We start from the raw sequence: 16,561 nt of genomic DNA, 5'->3' as shown, positions 1-16,561 counted from the left end.
TTGTGTGTGTGTGGGAAAAACAACCAGACAGTATTACATCATCGAAATATGCCCCTGAAAACACCCCCCTTTTTGAGACGCAAAACAGATTACAGTGAGAACGAGGCTGACTGCATTACCACCATCAACGACAGGGCTATGAAAACTGTAATGGTTAACACGGTTAATAACGCCCACAGACAGCGCGCCACACACCAGACTCCAATGAGGTGCGACAGGGTCTGGAAAAAGAATAAAAGGAAAATGTCCCTCCAGCGTGGACTCATAACCGGTATCCACTTTGGTATTCTGAACTGCTTCTTTACTGTGCTACTTTACTTTGGAGCGGCAACAATCAAACACACCCACACAGACACACAAACACACCCACACAGACACACAAACACACCCACACACGCACACAGACACACCAACACACGCACACAGACACACCAACACACCCACACAGACACACAAACACACCCACACAGACACACAAACGCACACAGACACACCAACACACCCACACAGACACACCAACACACGCACACAGACACACCAACACACCCACACAGCCACACCAACACACGTACACACCAAAACACGCACACAGACACACCCACACACCCACACAGACACACCAACACACCCACACAGACACACCAACACACCCACACAGACACGCGGTGCTGAGGCACGGGCCGGCCCTTCGGTGCCAGTGCGCGCGTTGTCCAGATTGCGAGGTTGTCACAGGTGGCCACCTTTCCTCCAATCTACCTGGGGATCTCCAGCCCAAGCCCCCCAAATCTGATCGGCTGATTGCTTTTCTGACTGCTGTTTGATGGCCGGTCCAGGAGCCAAGGCCGTGAGGAGCCCTTGTTCCCCTGGAGCTTAGCTCTGACCCACAAGAGGTCCGGAACGGTGGAATAGGGGTTGGGGGGGGGGCTTTCACAACAAGACATGGTTGAACGTTACCACAAGCATGTTGGTGTGTTCTTTAAAAACAAGCTACAAAGCAATGGTCCTTGTCTGTCCGTCTGGTCCTCGTGTCCATGATTCTAGCCACATTATTTTGGTCGAAGGCAACAAAGCAGAGCATCTTTGGTTGGGAGAAAAAAAAAAGAAATTTGCATATTGGTAAAAATCCTACATCACCATATTTGGGCTTTCCTTCCCCACAAATCCATCTGTCCTCCGGTGTTGAGAGGTTATCCGAGGATGGAAATGAAAAGGGAAGGGAGGTGTTGCATCTGGGGGGGGGGGTTGAGGGGGTAGGGGGGGTTGGGTCCTTCAGGTGTACCTCCGTGGCCCCTAGGTGGGGGGCGGCCCCTCGTAGCGCAGCATGACGTTGAAGGAGCGGGCGAAGTTGTTGGTCAGGGAGCAGCTGGCCACGTCCTCGAAGAAGGGCAGCAGAAAGGCCAGCAGCAGCAGGGCCAGCAGCAGCAGCCACAGGGGCAGGGCCACGCGCCACACCCTCTGGAGGAGCCCGGGTCCCTTCTGCTGCACACAGGGACACAGACACAGTCGCTCACCAGGGGGTCGCTACTCGGAGTGGAGCATCACGCCCTCCATGCATCAGTACAGATACATTCCCCTCCACTGAAAGCATGTGGACCAGGGGAACATGTTGGCTGGCCAACGTTGACGGTCCACTGGTATTATAATGGTGCATATCTCTGGTATTATAATGGTGCATATCTCTGGTATTATAATGGTGCATATCTCTGGTATTATAATGGTGCATATCTCTGGTATTATAATGGTACATATCTCTGGTATTATAATGGTGCATATCTCTGGTATTATAATGGTGCATATCTCTGGTATTATAATGGTGCATATCTCTGGTATTATAATGGTGCATATCTCTGGTATTATAATGGTGCATATCTCTGGTATTATAATGGTGCATATCTCTGGTATTATAATGGTACATATCTCTGGTATTATAATGGTGCATATCTCTGGTATTATAATGGTACATATCTCTGGTATTACAATGGTACATATCTCTGGTATGATAATGGTGCATATCTCTGGTATTATAATGGTGCATATCTCTGGTATTATAATGGTACATATCACTGGTATTATAATGGTGCATATCTCTGGTATTATAATGGTGCATATCTCTGGTATTATAATGGTACATATCACTGGTATTACGTTTTTTGCATATCTCTGGTAATATAATGTCGCATATCACTGGTATTATGATGGTACATATTGCTGGTACTGTAATGGTGCATCCACTGGAACTACAATGGTGTATATCGCTGGTACTATAATGGTACATATCTCTGGTATTATAATGGTGCATATCTCTGGTATTATAATGGTACATATCTCTGGTATTATAATGGTGCATATCTCTGGTATTATAATGGTACATATCTCTGGTATTACAATGGTACATATCTCTGGTATGATAATGGTGCATATCTCTGGTATTATAATGGTGCATATCTCTGGTATTATAATGGTACATATCACTGGTATTATAATGGTGCATATCTCTGGTATTATAATGGTGCATATCTCTGGTATTATAATGGTACATATCACTGGTATTACGTTTTTTGCATATCTCTGGTAATATAATGTCGCATTTCACTGGTATTATGATGGTACATATTGCTGGTACTGTAATGGTGCATCCACTGGAACTACAATGGTGTATATCGCTGGTACTATAATGGTGCATATCGCTGGTATAATCTTTGCATATCTCTGGTATTATAATGGTGCATCCGCTAGTACTATAGTGATGCATTTCACTGGTATCATGATGGTGCGTATCTGCAGGATTATAATTAGGCATATCGCTTGTAGTGGATGCATAATTTTGCCAATATGCACCCATACCGTGTAGCCTTGTATGCGTTTTGGTGTGCATTTCGTGTTCCTCATTGCCGCGAAAAAAAAGAACCCTGTAGAAATGTGCACTTGCTTTGTATCCGACGTAAACATTACAGGGATGTTTACCCACGTCTGTGCTTACACCAGTCTGCAGGCAAACACAGCACAACAGAACAATCGCCAATAAAGCAATAAACAAAGGAAACCAAACAGACGGGCACAAAGAGAGAGAGAGCGTTGACGGTTGACTAATTCACAGCCCAATAGATGTTCTGCCGCTCCCCGGAGACATTAGTCTGGGATCGGAGCCGCTGCTGTCATGCCAACTGCAGTTCATCTATGATGTAACCTTTCAAAACATCCGCTCTAGACTGTTGCACTTGGTTTCATTCACCGATACCAGAAGCTCTCTCTCTCTCTGAAAGGGCACTGCTGCGACCCATTTCAGGGGAGCAGGAGAACCGAGTGGTTTGGAGTTGAATACATCACTGGCGACAGCTTATCGGCCAGGAGCCACAAGATAACGCACACAACAAGTTGTTAAACAACATGATTCAATTCCCTTTTTTTTGGTGGTGCACAAATATGCATTTTTTTTGCACTGTGAACTTTGTTTTTTTAGATAGTGTGCACACAAGGCAATTTAAATTCCATTACTATGACAGAAGAGAATAAGGAATTCTTTTTTTACAGAGTAGCATTTTTATGCATGGTCCAGTGATGTTGGGTACTCTTGATCCAGAGTTTCTGGCTGGTCTGACCTGCATGTACATCTTACATGTTCAACTCTTATCCTAGCGGTCTTTGTTGTATGCAGTGAATGGGTTAACCTAGCGATTGTTAGCGCTTTGCACTTGGTTCTATGAACAACCTTACTGTACCAACAGCGATATATTTTTTCACCTTCTTCTGACAAATGTACTTATGCAAGTCGCTTTGGATAAAGTGTCTTCTAGGTGCCCTAAATGTAAATGTACAACGTCTTTGAGGACAGAGACAGTCTCCAAGGACCAGCTGTACCACACTAGTATCATCCATGACGGTAATACTTCACGTTATCAAACATAAACGATAAGGTCTGCAGGAGGACAGGAAGCGCTGGTGAACACATTTCATTTGGAGTATGATGAGAGGCTCATGACATCCATTGTTCCAGTGGAGGCTGCTCTGTCGGCAGCGGGGATCGACAGCGCTGTGGGTGTCACCGGGGCCTCCAGGTGTGGAGGCTGAACGAGGAGCAAGGCCGTGGCTGGGAGGCCGCCATGAATCTAATCAAACGAGTATTCATAGAGCTTTTTAAAACCACAGCGGGAGGTGAGACTTCCCCCGCCAGAGCTCACCAATTCTCTTTGTAACATCACAGAACATTTTTGTTTTAAGTTCAAAGGGATTTGACATTGCAGCCTTTTCATTATTTTTTGTGTGATTGTAGCAAAATTAATGGTGGCAGGGTATGCATCGTGACTACATAACGTGAGGCTCTGTTCGTAAGCATGTCTCATAATTAAAGGAGTTTGTGTGCAAGCTCCTTCACAGGACCTTTCAAACCATTGAAAATTAAGATTGGTTTAATTTGATTTTGGTTTACAGGGAGGCACATTCTTGTTACTGCTACCCTACACTGCAGTCACTGTGTGTGTGTGTGTCTGTGTGTGTGACTGTGTCTGTGTGTGAGGGTGTGTGTACAGGGCCATGTAAATTCCAGGTTAATGATCTGGGGTTTGTGTGAAACTAGTTTAAGGAAGCGAAACCAGCCAACAATAGCATCACCATGACTTCATATATGCAAACATGAGCAGGACAAAGACCTGATTGTGCCACTTACGTCGGTCTCTTGCATGTCCATTGTAATATACATTGCATGTGTGCACTTATTATAAGTACATGTTGTTATCCTGAGGCTGATAGGTGATAACGATTCACAGTTTTTTTACTTTTTGACACGTGTAACATTCAGATGTGAGGAGCGATGTCCTGTCTTCCCACAAGTTGCCGTGGGCTTTGTGAACCAACAGAAAGATAACAAGGTATGCTCTTTATGATGAAATCGTGTCACCCCAAACTTCTCTGCGGATGGAACAAACACGGTATTGAATGACGCCGGGGGAGGGACACCTTGTCTCACCATGCAGCATGTTACCGGAGGCTATGCCCTCTAAGGTTGCCATGCTCACTCAATTGCCCAATGGCCTTATTTTGGGAGAACCTCAAGTGTACGGGCATATCTACCGTTACAGGGACAGTCTCATTGGCCCCCTTGTTAACGTTTACTTTCCAAAGTAATTTGGCTTAAGCAGTAAAGTAGGACATATAGTATTACAATCCGCTCTGTCCTGCTGCATCAACAAAAACAACAACAAATTAAAAAGCCACCAGTGTTATAGGGCACAATGTAAATGGGTGGACTCTCTGCATTACAAGAGAGTCGTTTCCAAGGAGGGCTAGGGGGGGGAGGAGCCCCTGAGAACGGGGCTCCCGGGACTGGGGGGGGGGGCCATGGTGCTTTGGCATTCCTACCTACCCTCACCAACCCTGGGATGCTGAATGGAGTGGCTGGAAGAATAGGGGGTGGGGACCTGTGAGGCGTCTGGGTCAGGGTAGGCCGGGGTGCCTGTCCTGGGTGGTCCGTGGTGGTGGCGGTGGGGGCAGGGAGGGCCGTGGGACAAGGGGGCCGCTGGCCTGGATCACCAGTCAGGTGCTCAGGGAGGCTGACCCAACGGGGGACTCTCTAATGGGCATGAAGTCACCCCCTGAACTATGCCCCTCCCTGCCTGTGTGTGTGTGTGTGTGTGTGTCTCTGTCCGTCCGTGTACCCGTGTGTCCCTGTCTGTGTGTGTGTCTGTCCGTCCGTCCACCCTTGTGTCTCTGTCTGTCTGTCTGTCTGTCTGTCTGTCTGTATGTCTGTCTGTCTGTCTGTCTGTCTGTCTGTCTCTGTCCGTCCGTGTACCCGTGTGTCCCTGTCTGTGTGTGTGTGTGTGTGTGTGTGTGTGTGTGTGTGTGTCTCTGTCCGTCCGTGTACCCGTGTGTCCCTGTCTGTCTCTGTGTGTGTGTGTGTGTGTGTGTGTCTCTGTCCGTCCGTGTACCCGTGTGTCCCTGTGTGTGTGTGTGTGTGTGTGTGTGTGTGTGTGTGTGTGTGTGTGTGTGTGTGTGTGTGTGTGTGTGTGTGTGTGTCTGTGTGTCTGTGTGTCTGTGTGTGTGTACCTTTAGAATCCTCTTGGCTTTGACAGGCACCTCCTTAGTGGCCCGCACCCCCTAGAAAGAATCAATGAAGGGTGAGAACAGGCCATACTTTGCTACGTTGCGCGTGCACACACAGAAACACACAATTTGTTTAAATAAACTTTCAATAAGAGAAGGAATGTAACAAAATGAGCCGTTCAGCATTTGATTATCAGTATAGGCTAAAATATCGAAAAATATAAGTTATATAACAAGTGATAAGATGCACTTCACTTTTGTCATGCCAAGGAATCCTTTGAAACTTCTAAAAAACCTTTGACAATGATGTAATAGCACCCTCTTCTGGCGAAAACTAAGCAGTGCAGAAAAAACAAAGGGACCTGTCCCAATACAAACATATCAGATGTTTTATCAGAGTATTGATAGATCCCATTCCCTTTAATAAAAAGAGCTCCGTTATACATTTGAAATAAAGATGTTTCTCTTGCAGTTTCCCTGCTTTCACAAAGGTGGACTTCCCCACAGGGCTTTCCCTTCCTCAGTGCATAACATCAGCCCTCTCCCTCACCTTGGCGGTGAGCCGGGGTCCCAGGTCCCCCAGCTCCTTCAGCTTGGACTTGTAAAGCATCCAGCGGTAGCGCAGGTCCTCCAGACCGCTGTCCTCTATCAGCTCAGGCCCATCCATCCCGCCGGCCCCTTCCCCGGTCTGGGCCGTGACCCAGGCCCCGGCCCCGGCTCCAGCCCCGGTCTGGGCCCCGGCCCCGAGGCCAGCTCTGTGGCTGTCCTGTATCAGAAGCTGGAAAAGCTCCTGGCCCCGCGCTACGCCGTCCCTCAGAGCCTGGGGGGAGATGGAGCAGGTCATAAGCAGACTCATTATGCATACACCAGGGGTAGTCGACGTATCTTCACCTCTCTAGTACCTGTGCCCTGGAATATTTACATTTACATTAAGCTAATTTTGCTGATGCTTTTATCCAAAGCCACAGTTCATACACACATCCACACACCGACGGCGGAGTCAACCATGCAAGGTGACAGGAGCAGTCAGGGTGAGGTGTCTTCCTCAGGGACACCTCGACACTCTGGAGCTGGAGCCCGGGATGGAACAAGTCAACCTGCTCTACCTCCTGAGCTAAGCTGAACATAAAAGGAGCCGATCCACAGTTAGAGTCACGAGGGACACCCTGGTTTGACCTAGTAATGCACCTCTGTAAAAAAGGGTCTGTTAGTCTCATAACTGAGGGAATGGACTAAATATTGATCAGTCTCTCTAGTGAGGAGCATTGGCCACTTCAGTTACAAAGTTATAGCTGACAGACAGGCGTCTAGCATCAAAAACGTTAAATCCCTTATAATTGTAATAACATGAATTATCATTACTTAGCGTTATTATTATTGGCATCGAGGAGGTCCCAGTAGCATGCTAAAGCCACATTACCACGCGCACAAAACCAACAGATGCTTCATGTGTGGTCTTCAGCTGTTCGTCAGAACAACCAAAATAGACTCATTAGAGAATGATTCAGGAAGTAATCCATAATCCAGATAATCTCCTTCCTGAAATGTTTAATTGTCTTTTTGATCAACCAAAATTGAAACCTGTCCTTATGTTACCTTATGATCAACATTTCAGTACCGGTGAATTCATGATTAACATGCAGACCTCTTCAGTAATATTCAAAGTGTGTGTACTTGTTATAGGACTTATTAATGCAAACTTTATTTTTGTTTAACGGTACGCTTGTACTCTTTAATGACCCTCTCGCAGAGTGAGAGCACTCTGTAATTGGGCAGTTTGCGAGCCCTTGAAATCCATTGTACTCCAAACGAGTGTTCCAATGGATGCATCTCTGGATTGTCCAACACAAGTAGGCCCAAGTGAACTGCCCCGGACGGGTGATTTGCAAGTGCTCATAAATAGTATGTTTGTGAGCACGCAAAGTGGTGGGTACACGCAGAATCTGAAGTTGGGGATTGGCTCGTTGTTTGGCACTATTGGAGCCAAGGCAGTTTGTAATCGCTTTGTAGCGTTGGACAAAAAAAAGACACAGCTATGGGAGATGCAAAAGGCTTGATTGGGATATAATGGATGTCAATGTTACACCAACTGCCCGGTTTCAGAACGCCTGTACACCACGAGAGGCGGTCAGTTAAATAATTTAAATCTCTACATATTAAAAGTTCAATAATCAAACTGGGGTATTGTCAAACCGGCCGAATCCTTCCGAAGGTTAGGGTTCTTTGCGGTGGTGTTGCGTAGGCTTTTCCTGGTCGTTAGAGGAGTGAGGGGTAGGGACTGTCCTATAATGTGTTTATGAAGCCTTTTTACGACTATAACTATGAATAAGGGCTCTGCAGTAGTAAAGTAAAGTCTACACGGCTATACTTTATTCAATAAACATCTGACATAATATAGAATCCAAAATACATGCACTTCAGCTTATGAACATTTCAGAAAGGAAGACAGAATGTGCAGCCCTCACCTGCAGCTCGTCCCGTCTGATCTTGGTTTCTTTGGGGCCCAGTGCGGCCCCCTGGGTGCTGAGCAGCCCAGAGAGCCGTTGGTTCTGCACCAGGAGCCAGGCTTCAAACTCCCCCCTCTTGGACTCGTACTCGGCTGGACTCAGGCCCCGCCCGCCACTCGCCTGGAGAAGAAACACAACTCTGAGTCATTAGGGCGTGATAACAGCGAGAGCTTACACTGTGTTTACTGCAGCAGAGTAAACACATCGATAAGGTAAGATGGTGGACCAACGGTGCTGTTAACTTGTTTATGGATCAGCCTGGATGAGATAAGATTTATATTACTTTAACTTCCTTAATACCATATTTCAGGATTGAAAACATAAACATAATTCCAACTGACTTTATCAATTCACTTTCTGCGTAAAGAGTTATATGGGTAAATTAAATCAATATCAATTGTTAAATCAGACAATGTCGCATGGGAGATAATGGTTGGACATTCGGATGGCAGCAAACTCACGAGAAGTAATGTGGATGCAAAAGATGGCTGAGAGATAGAGAACTTTCTCGACTACGCCAAAGGTAAATAAGTCAAAAGCCGAAATTCTGTAGGAGATCATTTAAGATAACAACCAAAATAAGGATATAACACATAAATATGAGGAATTGTGTCTTCACATTTTCTTAAGTCCAGGGATGAACTAGTTAAGCAGTGTAATTGATCGCCGTTTAATACCTAAAGAAAGAACGACTGATTCCAATCCAAAACTTCACCACATCTAATCTCACTCCTTCACGCCACTGCTAATCCAATTCACTTTGTAGCTAATCTTAGCCCCTGCCTTGTAGCTATCGACCGCGATTGAACATCTTCAAACCGTCTCCCCCCTACCATGATGCAACGGGAGCAGGGATCTGGCTGAGACGGAGCATTACGACGCGAGGTTGATCGTACCGTCACGCTCCCATCAGCCCGCCACAGATACGATGCGGCGGCGGCGGCGGCGCCGGCCGACCCCGGGGGGCTGCTGCCGCTCTGCGGGGGGGCTGGGGGCTGCAGCGGGACGGCGGCCCTCTGGAAGGGCTTGAAGGCCCCTCCGCCCTGGCCCAGACCCTCTGCCGGCGCCGGCCCTCCGCTCCTCCTGCCCTCCGACGCCCCGCCCCCGGCCGCGCCCAGGAGGCTGCTGGCCCCGCCCCCGTGTCCTCTTCCGGAAGCCGCCGGGACGCCGGGCGTCCAGTCGGCGGTGAGGCTGGGGGCGGGGCCTACGGCGCCGCTCGCCACGGACGCCCCCGTGACCGGTGGCTTCCCCGGGCTCCGGCCGTCGTCCACGAGGTCTCTGGAGCGGCCCTCCGCACGGCCGCCGGCCCAGCCCAGACAGGAACCAGCTCCGACGGCGGCGCCGCCTCCGGCCTCGTCCTCCGGGTCGTCCACGGGCGTGCTCTGCCTGTACGGGCTGTCCAGGTCGCCCTCCGCGTCCAGCCTCTGAGCCCCCAAACCGGGGTTAAGGAAGCCGGCTCCCAGGCCCACTCCCGCGTCCCCCACCCCCGGGGGAGACGCCCCCCGGGGGGTCTGCCCTGCCCAGTGGCCGTGGGTCTGCCCGGGGGCGTCGTGGTCCGAGCCCTCCCCTCTGGGGGCTCCAGACAGGGCCAGGGTGCACCGCCCCCCTGCTGGGAGCGCCGTGGTGGCCCTCTGGGGCTCGTCCTCTTGTCCGCCATCGCTCCACGCGTCAGAGTTGAGCTCTTCTGTGGAGCTGTTCAGAAGCCTGTGAGAGGTAGGAGCACACACACACACACACACACACACACACACACACACACACACACACACACACACACACACACACACACACACACACACACACACACACACACACACACACACACACACACAAATGGAAGTACAGTCATAACATTCTTATTGCCCCTGTTCACTTACTATGGAACGCCATTTGTGCCCACCGAGAAAAGAAAGATAAACCCAGCATCAATTATTTAAATGTATCTTAATATATGTTTTGTTGGTTTAATTTAATTGAATAAATGTTTAAACTGCTTCTATAAATGTTTAAACTTACTGAGTATATTGTTTAATTGGTCTGGAAACGTAATTAAATGTTAAATGCACTTCAAGCATTTGAAGTGCATTTAACTTAATTTAATTGGCTAATAAAATAAGAAAAATGAATATAAATATGATACATATGTAGTCAGATCCAATCATCTATTAAAAATGTAAACCAATTTAAGGATTTACTCTATCATTAATTAAAATTGTATTAAATTGAAACATTAAATTCAGTGCATATATTTCTTGCTGTGTTCACCTTATTTTCTAACATGGCACAAATAATGTTCCATTACTCCATGGTACGAGCTGTACCATGGAGCTGTTTGGAGAGTCATTTGGAGCAGAAGCCCCAAATGAGCTTCTGCTCATTTGGGGCTTTCAGATAAGGTGACATTATTTAGCACCCTGCGTCACCTGTGTAACATGTTTGACTGGACAGAAGCATAAAAAGGTTCACAATTGTGTTTCCGATTCACATATCTCAGGAACTACAAACATTTCTGCAACGGTCCATCCTAATAGAAATGACCCCCAGTGGTGACAACCCCCAGGTTCCCAGGGTGTTCCTCCTGGTCGGTGCGCTCTTCCCCCCCGCCGTACCTGTTGAGGTTGAGGCTCAGGTCGTACAGGGCCATCCAGTCCTCCCGCAGGGCCTTCAGGTCCCGCTGTATGGCCGCCCGGCCCACCTCCGAGGTGTGCTTCAGCACCTTGTTGCCCCGGGCCTCGGTCTGGTGCAGCTGCAGCTCCATCCCCGGGAACTCTCCCAGGGCCCTCTGAGACGACACGACGACAACAGGCCGGTCATCCATGGCGGCGGCTCGATGGGTCAGCGGCTTTAACGGCCTCGTTAAGAATATACCCGGATGGGGCTCACCGCGGAGAGGGCGTAGCATTAAGGCTCAGTCCGGATCGCAGCCACCAGGGTTCGATTCCTGCCCGTGGTCTGTTGCTGCATATCCAGTTCAACTCTTTTTTTTTTTATGCATAAAACAGTGAACTGTGTCACGGTGGAACAATCTGAGCGGCCTGCTGGGCTTCAGCACTCAAAGCCAAGGAAAACAGTGGACTCGCCGAGAGCCCAACACGTGGTGATGACTTCACACGCATTTCATTGTAGGTTAATTTATTATCTTTTAGTATCTATTTTTTTTTTTATGAATCAGCCAATTCATTCCATCGTTTTTAGGATTTCTTAAGCGACGCAAAATGCCATCGCAAGTTGATACAGTCTAAAGTGATGTCTTAAATGGGCTTGCTTTGACAAGCAGCCAAGAACCATATTACATTTTAATGAGCTGGAATTGAAATGCAAAACTGAATATTTGCATATCTGAAGCTATAAGCCGAACATCCCTGGCTTTTTAAAACTATTTCTTGACAAAAGAGTAAAGCAATTAACAAACCATCAAAATATATATATATATAATAAAATACATATTTAATACAATTCATCAACGAAGTGATTAATCATGGAACTAATCGAATGCACTGTGTCAATTCAGCCCTCCTTTTTCAAGTGCCAACACGCACATTCTTGTTGAAAGGGTCTGGATAAAAACATTAAGGTTGGATTCACCCTCATCAATTCTGCTCTGTGACGACCAAGAATCCACTGGGATCCTCTTAATGAAGGGTGAGGAAGTGAGCTCTATTAAAAAGGACCAGGCAAACTCAATCTATCACGACTTTAAGTCCATTCTGCCATGATCACATTTGCTGCAACATCGGTTAATTAATTCCTGTCAGAAAAAGAAAACACCACGGCGGCTTTCATACCTGATGATACTTTCAGCTCTGTCTACTTTCTTTCCCTCAATTTTGTATTTGTCTTTGGCAATTAGTAAGTGCCCCTCCAACCCTCAGGCACTAGTCATTTCATTTAGGCTTCATAACCGGCGGCTCCATTTTAAAGACAGGCCGAATATTGAAGTGGAAAACTGATTAATACTGTAGAGCGCAAAGACATCCAAATAAATACACAGAATGAAAAGTAAAGGTCGCATTTTAAGTTAAATGAAAGGAGCCTAAAAGTCCAGAACATAGCAAGGGCTAAATTGATGTTGCTTGGTGTTGCCAGGGCAACACATTTCCCTATTTTCTATCTCGCTCGTGCCCTCTCACACACACACACACACACACACACACACACACACACACACACACACACACACACACACACACACACACACACACACACACACACACACACACACACACACACACACACACACACACCTCTGAGTCTCCTGCCTATTTTCTCAAGCCAACGTGCTGAGGAAGAGGAGACAAAGCAACCGGGGTTGCATGTTAAAAAGCCGGGGTCATTATAAAAAGAAACACTCCTCTGTAATCTTACTTTCAAATTCATGTCGTGGAAGGTAAAAGAGATGGGGACGGGATGGAGGGTTTGGGGTGGGCGGGGGTCAATAGAGGCTGTGATCATCTCTGGTGCCGAGGAGCTTCTGGTTTTTCTTAAAGAACAAAACATTGTGGCCAATGTTTTAGCTATGAGCGAATTTATTTTGGAGTATGAATCAAAAGCAGGCTGGCGGGCAGCGTGGCTCGCCGGGTGAGACCGACCTGGGTTCTCGCGTTTACACTTGTTGCACTGAAATCACACTGAACGCTCTTCTCAGAGGAGGTCGTTTTTGCTCCACTCGCGACTGGATTGAGTCAGAGCAGAGAGAGAGCGAGAGTGTCACTTGGTTAACGAAGCTAAATGTGGCCTGCCGTAAGGCCACGCCCATGTGTGCAGATCATTCTCTGCCCGGGCCCGATGCGGTGATGAACTGACGTCCCTCCCCCTAGCCACGACCCAGCACAGAGCCGTGAACATGTTGGGTTTGGAAAGCGGTGGTTTCCATGGGAGCAAGACTGGTCGTTAGCGAGGGACTGAAACGTGGACTCACAAGATCAGCGCGCTCTCACAGGGCACACGGAGCGCATGAAAAACTGGAGCATGAAAATAAATAGTACCCCAAGGCCACTAATAACTCCAAATGAGCCATTTTTTTGGGATGCCCTTTCCTTCGCCTCAATTAAAAAACCATAGTCCAGCACCGTGCTTCTGCATTGCACCATGACAACAGAGTATTAATCAAGTCCTTTTGCTGGGAGCTCTGTCCCTCTGCTTTCTATCTCCTCCGAGCATCCTTTGGCCTGCCCATTTTATACCTCTCCCCGGGCACCGAGACATTTAATTGGATGAGGAAGGCCCAGAGGTGTCCGATTGGTGTATACATCTCCAGATCTATTATTAGGTCAATCCCATGGTGTCACACACAGTCCGGAGACCTGCCCCAGGTCGGACCTTGATGGCTTCTCACCACATTGTCAACATAATGCCACTCCCACACACACACACACACACACACACACACACACACACACACACACACACACACACACACACACACACACACACACACACACACACACACACACACACACACACACACACAGCTGCCAGGCTTTCAAACCCAACTTGGTTTGAGTCTTTCAAACCTTCCACGGCACTGGGAAAAATTTGCTGGTTAAATTCAATTTAAATTCAGACCATGGTGTTGAAATAACATCAGGAAATGCACTCACCAACAAGTTTTTAAATGGTGAAGCTTTTATCTTGGCACGTAAATACCACTTGCAAACCGTTTATCACACATGCAAACCAAACGCCTGCACACACAAACGCACCTGGGCTTCGTGCTTCCGTTGCTCCACGCTCCAGTCTCCCGTGGGCCCACGGAAAGACTCCAGCTTCTGCCTCATGGTCTGCAGCCATTCATTCAGGCTCAGCATGAGGTGGTGGAAGCCCTGGTGCTCCTCGATGCTGTGCTTACTCTCGCCCACTCTCACCTGGGACAGGAAGGAAAAGAACAAAGAGAACCTTGCTTAAAACTTCTGCCCGATGGAACTTTTGCCTCCTCTTTATTTTTTGTGCCGCTGCCGGCATCACTTTTCTTTTGAATAGTTTTTGTCACTGCGGCCAAACCGTTTCTGTTCAGGATGATTCAAAATTAGGAGTCTACTCCAGAATAAAGTGGGTGTTTGGTGATGAAAAGAGAAGCAGAGTGTCTTCCTTTCAGAATATCCTCAAAGTGGTGGATGTTTATTATTTTTATTATAATTATTTGTCATATTATTACTACACAAACCACATAATTTCAATGCATGGCGGAGTGAACAAGAGTGCAGCTTTAAGGCAAACTCAGAGGAGTGCGTTGCTCCTCTTACGCCAAACAATGACGGCCGAGGGGTCAGACTGTCTGGAGTATCGATTCTGACTAGTGAGGACCGCAATCACACCTCGATTGGGGTGATGGTGGATGAAAAGTACTCTGAAAATTACTCTGGTAGAAGAATAGGTCACTCAAGTCAAAGTATACAATCACCATGTTAAAAAAATCGTACTCTGTCCTTTTCGTATAGCTAAAAAAAAACATAATTTTAGTTTTGCAAAAACTAGTCAATTAAGGTTTTTGCATGTATCTAAATAATCTGTTTTAAAAAGGGAGAAAATAGGATATTTGCATTGGAATGCAGTATATAATTACTCTGAATAGGTACAGAATGCTCAAAATTCTTAAACAAGTAAAGTACTTTCCAACAAAAGTGGGATAATAGAAAGATAGTTAAGAGAGGATCACCGATAAGTTAATGTTGAGCATGGTGGCACGCACTGTTTACTTGTCTCTGGCCAGGCCATTGTTATTACCCTGATCTATTATTTACACTTCAGGGTAAGCAGGGGTCTTTTTTTAGACGAAGCAAACAAACAGAATCCTGAATAGTGAAATCCTTGACATTAGTACTGCTTCATAATGCAGCATCTCCCTGTTTGGCACGTTTTGATCTCCATCCACCATGAACATTTGTTCATATAATGTAATAAACATTACCCGAACGAAACCATTGACCCAATGTTTGAATTTGGCATTCATCTGAGTAAATAAGACGCTAACATCTAAAAAAAAAAATCATATGATGCCAAGCTTTGAAGACTTAAAAGAAGTGATCAGGATTCTGGCACATGTTGGCCTACTCTGCCTGCATGTCATTACCCAACGCACATCTCTTTGGATTAATTTCTGTGAAAGCGCCGATGGTCTGGGAATGAATGGCACTAAATGCCCTGATGAGGGAGTTATTTTTTCCATCGCTTGAAAAACATGGTAAATTCCCTCTGATCATCATGTTTTGCATAGCATGTTTACATTCAGGGCACTAAGCAGACGCTTTGGTCCTGAGCAACTTACAACCATTCATAAACAGGTTCACACACCAATGGCGAAGTCAACCCTGCAAGGCGACAGCCAGCTCGTCAGGAGCAGTTAGGGTGAGGTGTCGTGCTCAGGGCACCTCAACGCTCGAAATGGAGCCAGGGATCAAACTAGCCACCTTCCGGTTACATGTCAACCTGCTCTTTCTCCAGAACTATTGCCGCCCCACATGCCGCCCAATGGTCATGTCGTCATGTGACCTCCGAGCTTAGTTTGAGCACATAAGAACACTTTTGAGGCTTTTTTTTTTGCATGAAACACACTTGAATAAATAAATGCTATCAAGATCCCATGGAGAGATCACCATCACTTAGATTCCTTGAATTTGCTCCAACACAAAGGCAAGATTCCACTCACACTTGAGAAGCAATCACGCTCAAAAGCGAGGGGAGGATCTTGCACTTGTTTTGCTGGCTAACCACAGCACAAAAGGCGTTATAGGTGGTGGATTTTTCCTGGAGATAGGAGGAAGCTAAAGGCAGAGGATTATGCCACTTTTGGCTATTTTCCAAGGTGCTCTCTGCAGGACAGACTAGTGATGTGTGCAGGGTGTTTGACTCCCAGCTAAAAGGTTCTGGGTTCAAAGACGATGGGAGACTAGTTTGAGTAAGATGCCCGAACCACTTACCTGCTCCTTAATGGCATGCATGCATCTGAAAATCACTAAATAGCTTTGGATGAAAGTGACTCAATTGTAAATCGTAAATAGCGATACTCTGAAGCATTCAAA

General features: G+C 46.9%; 1 protein-coding gene across 3 annotated transcripts in view; it reads right to left on the bottom strand.

The window, feature by feature from the left end:
- Window positions 1-1,240: 1,240 nt before the first annotated feature.
- syne3 (spectrin repeat containing, nuclear envelope family member 3) overlaps window positions 1,241-16,561 on the bottom strand; it is a 41,292-nt gene continuing 25,971 nt past the window's right edge. For 2 of the 3 annotated variants that reach the window (XM_056590041.1, XM_056590040.1), the window contains exons 12-18: window positions 14,246-14,407; window positions 11,153-11,325; window positions 9,440-10,247; window positions 8,502-8,663; window positions 6,587-6,856; window positions 6,040-6,090; window positions 1,241-1,479 (exon numbers count right to left, since the gene is read on the bottom strand). In XM_056590041.1, the coding sequence (XP_056446016.1) occupies window positions 1,291-1,479; window positions 6,040-6,090; window positions 6,587-6,856; window positions 8,502-8,663; window positions 9,440-10,247; window positions 11,153-11,325; window positions 14,246-14,407 (1,815 nt within the window). In that variant the 3' untranslated portion in view covers window positions 1,241-1,290. The remainder of the gene's footprint in view (window positions 1,480-6,039; window positions 6,091-6,586; window positions 6,857-8,501; window positions 8,664-9,439; window positions 10,248-11,152; window positions 11,326-14,245; window positions 14,408-16,561) is intronic. The other variant, XM_056590042.1, reaches the window with a different exon arrangement.

The sequence above is a fragment of the Gadus chalcogrammus genome, chromosome 5 (assembly GCF_026213295.1).
Source record: "Gadus chalcogrammus isolate NIFS_2021 chromosome 5, NIFS_Gcha_1.0, whole genome shotgun sequence".
NCBI lineage: Eukaryota > Metazoa > Chordata > Actinopteri > Gadiformes > Gadidae > Gadus > Gadus chalcogrammus.
This window is presented reverse-complemented; position numbering and strand designations above follow the sequence as displayed.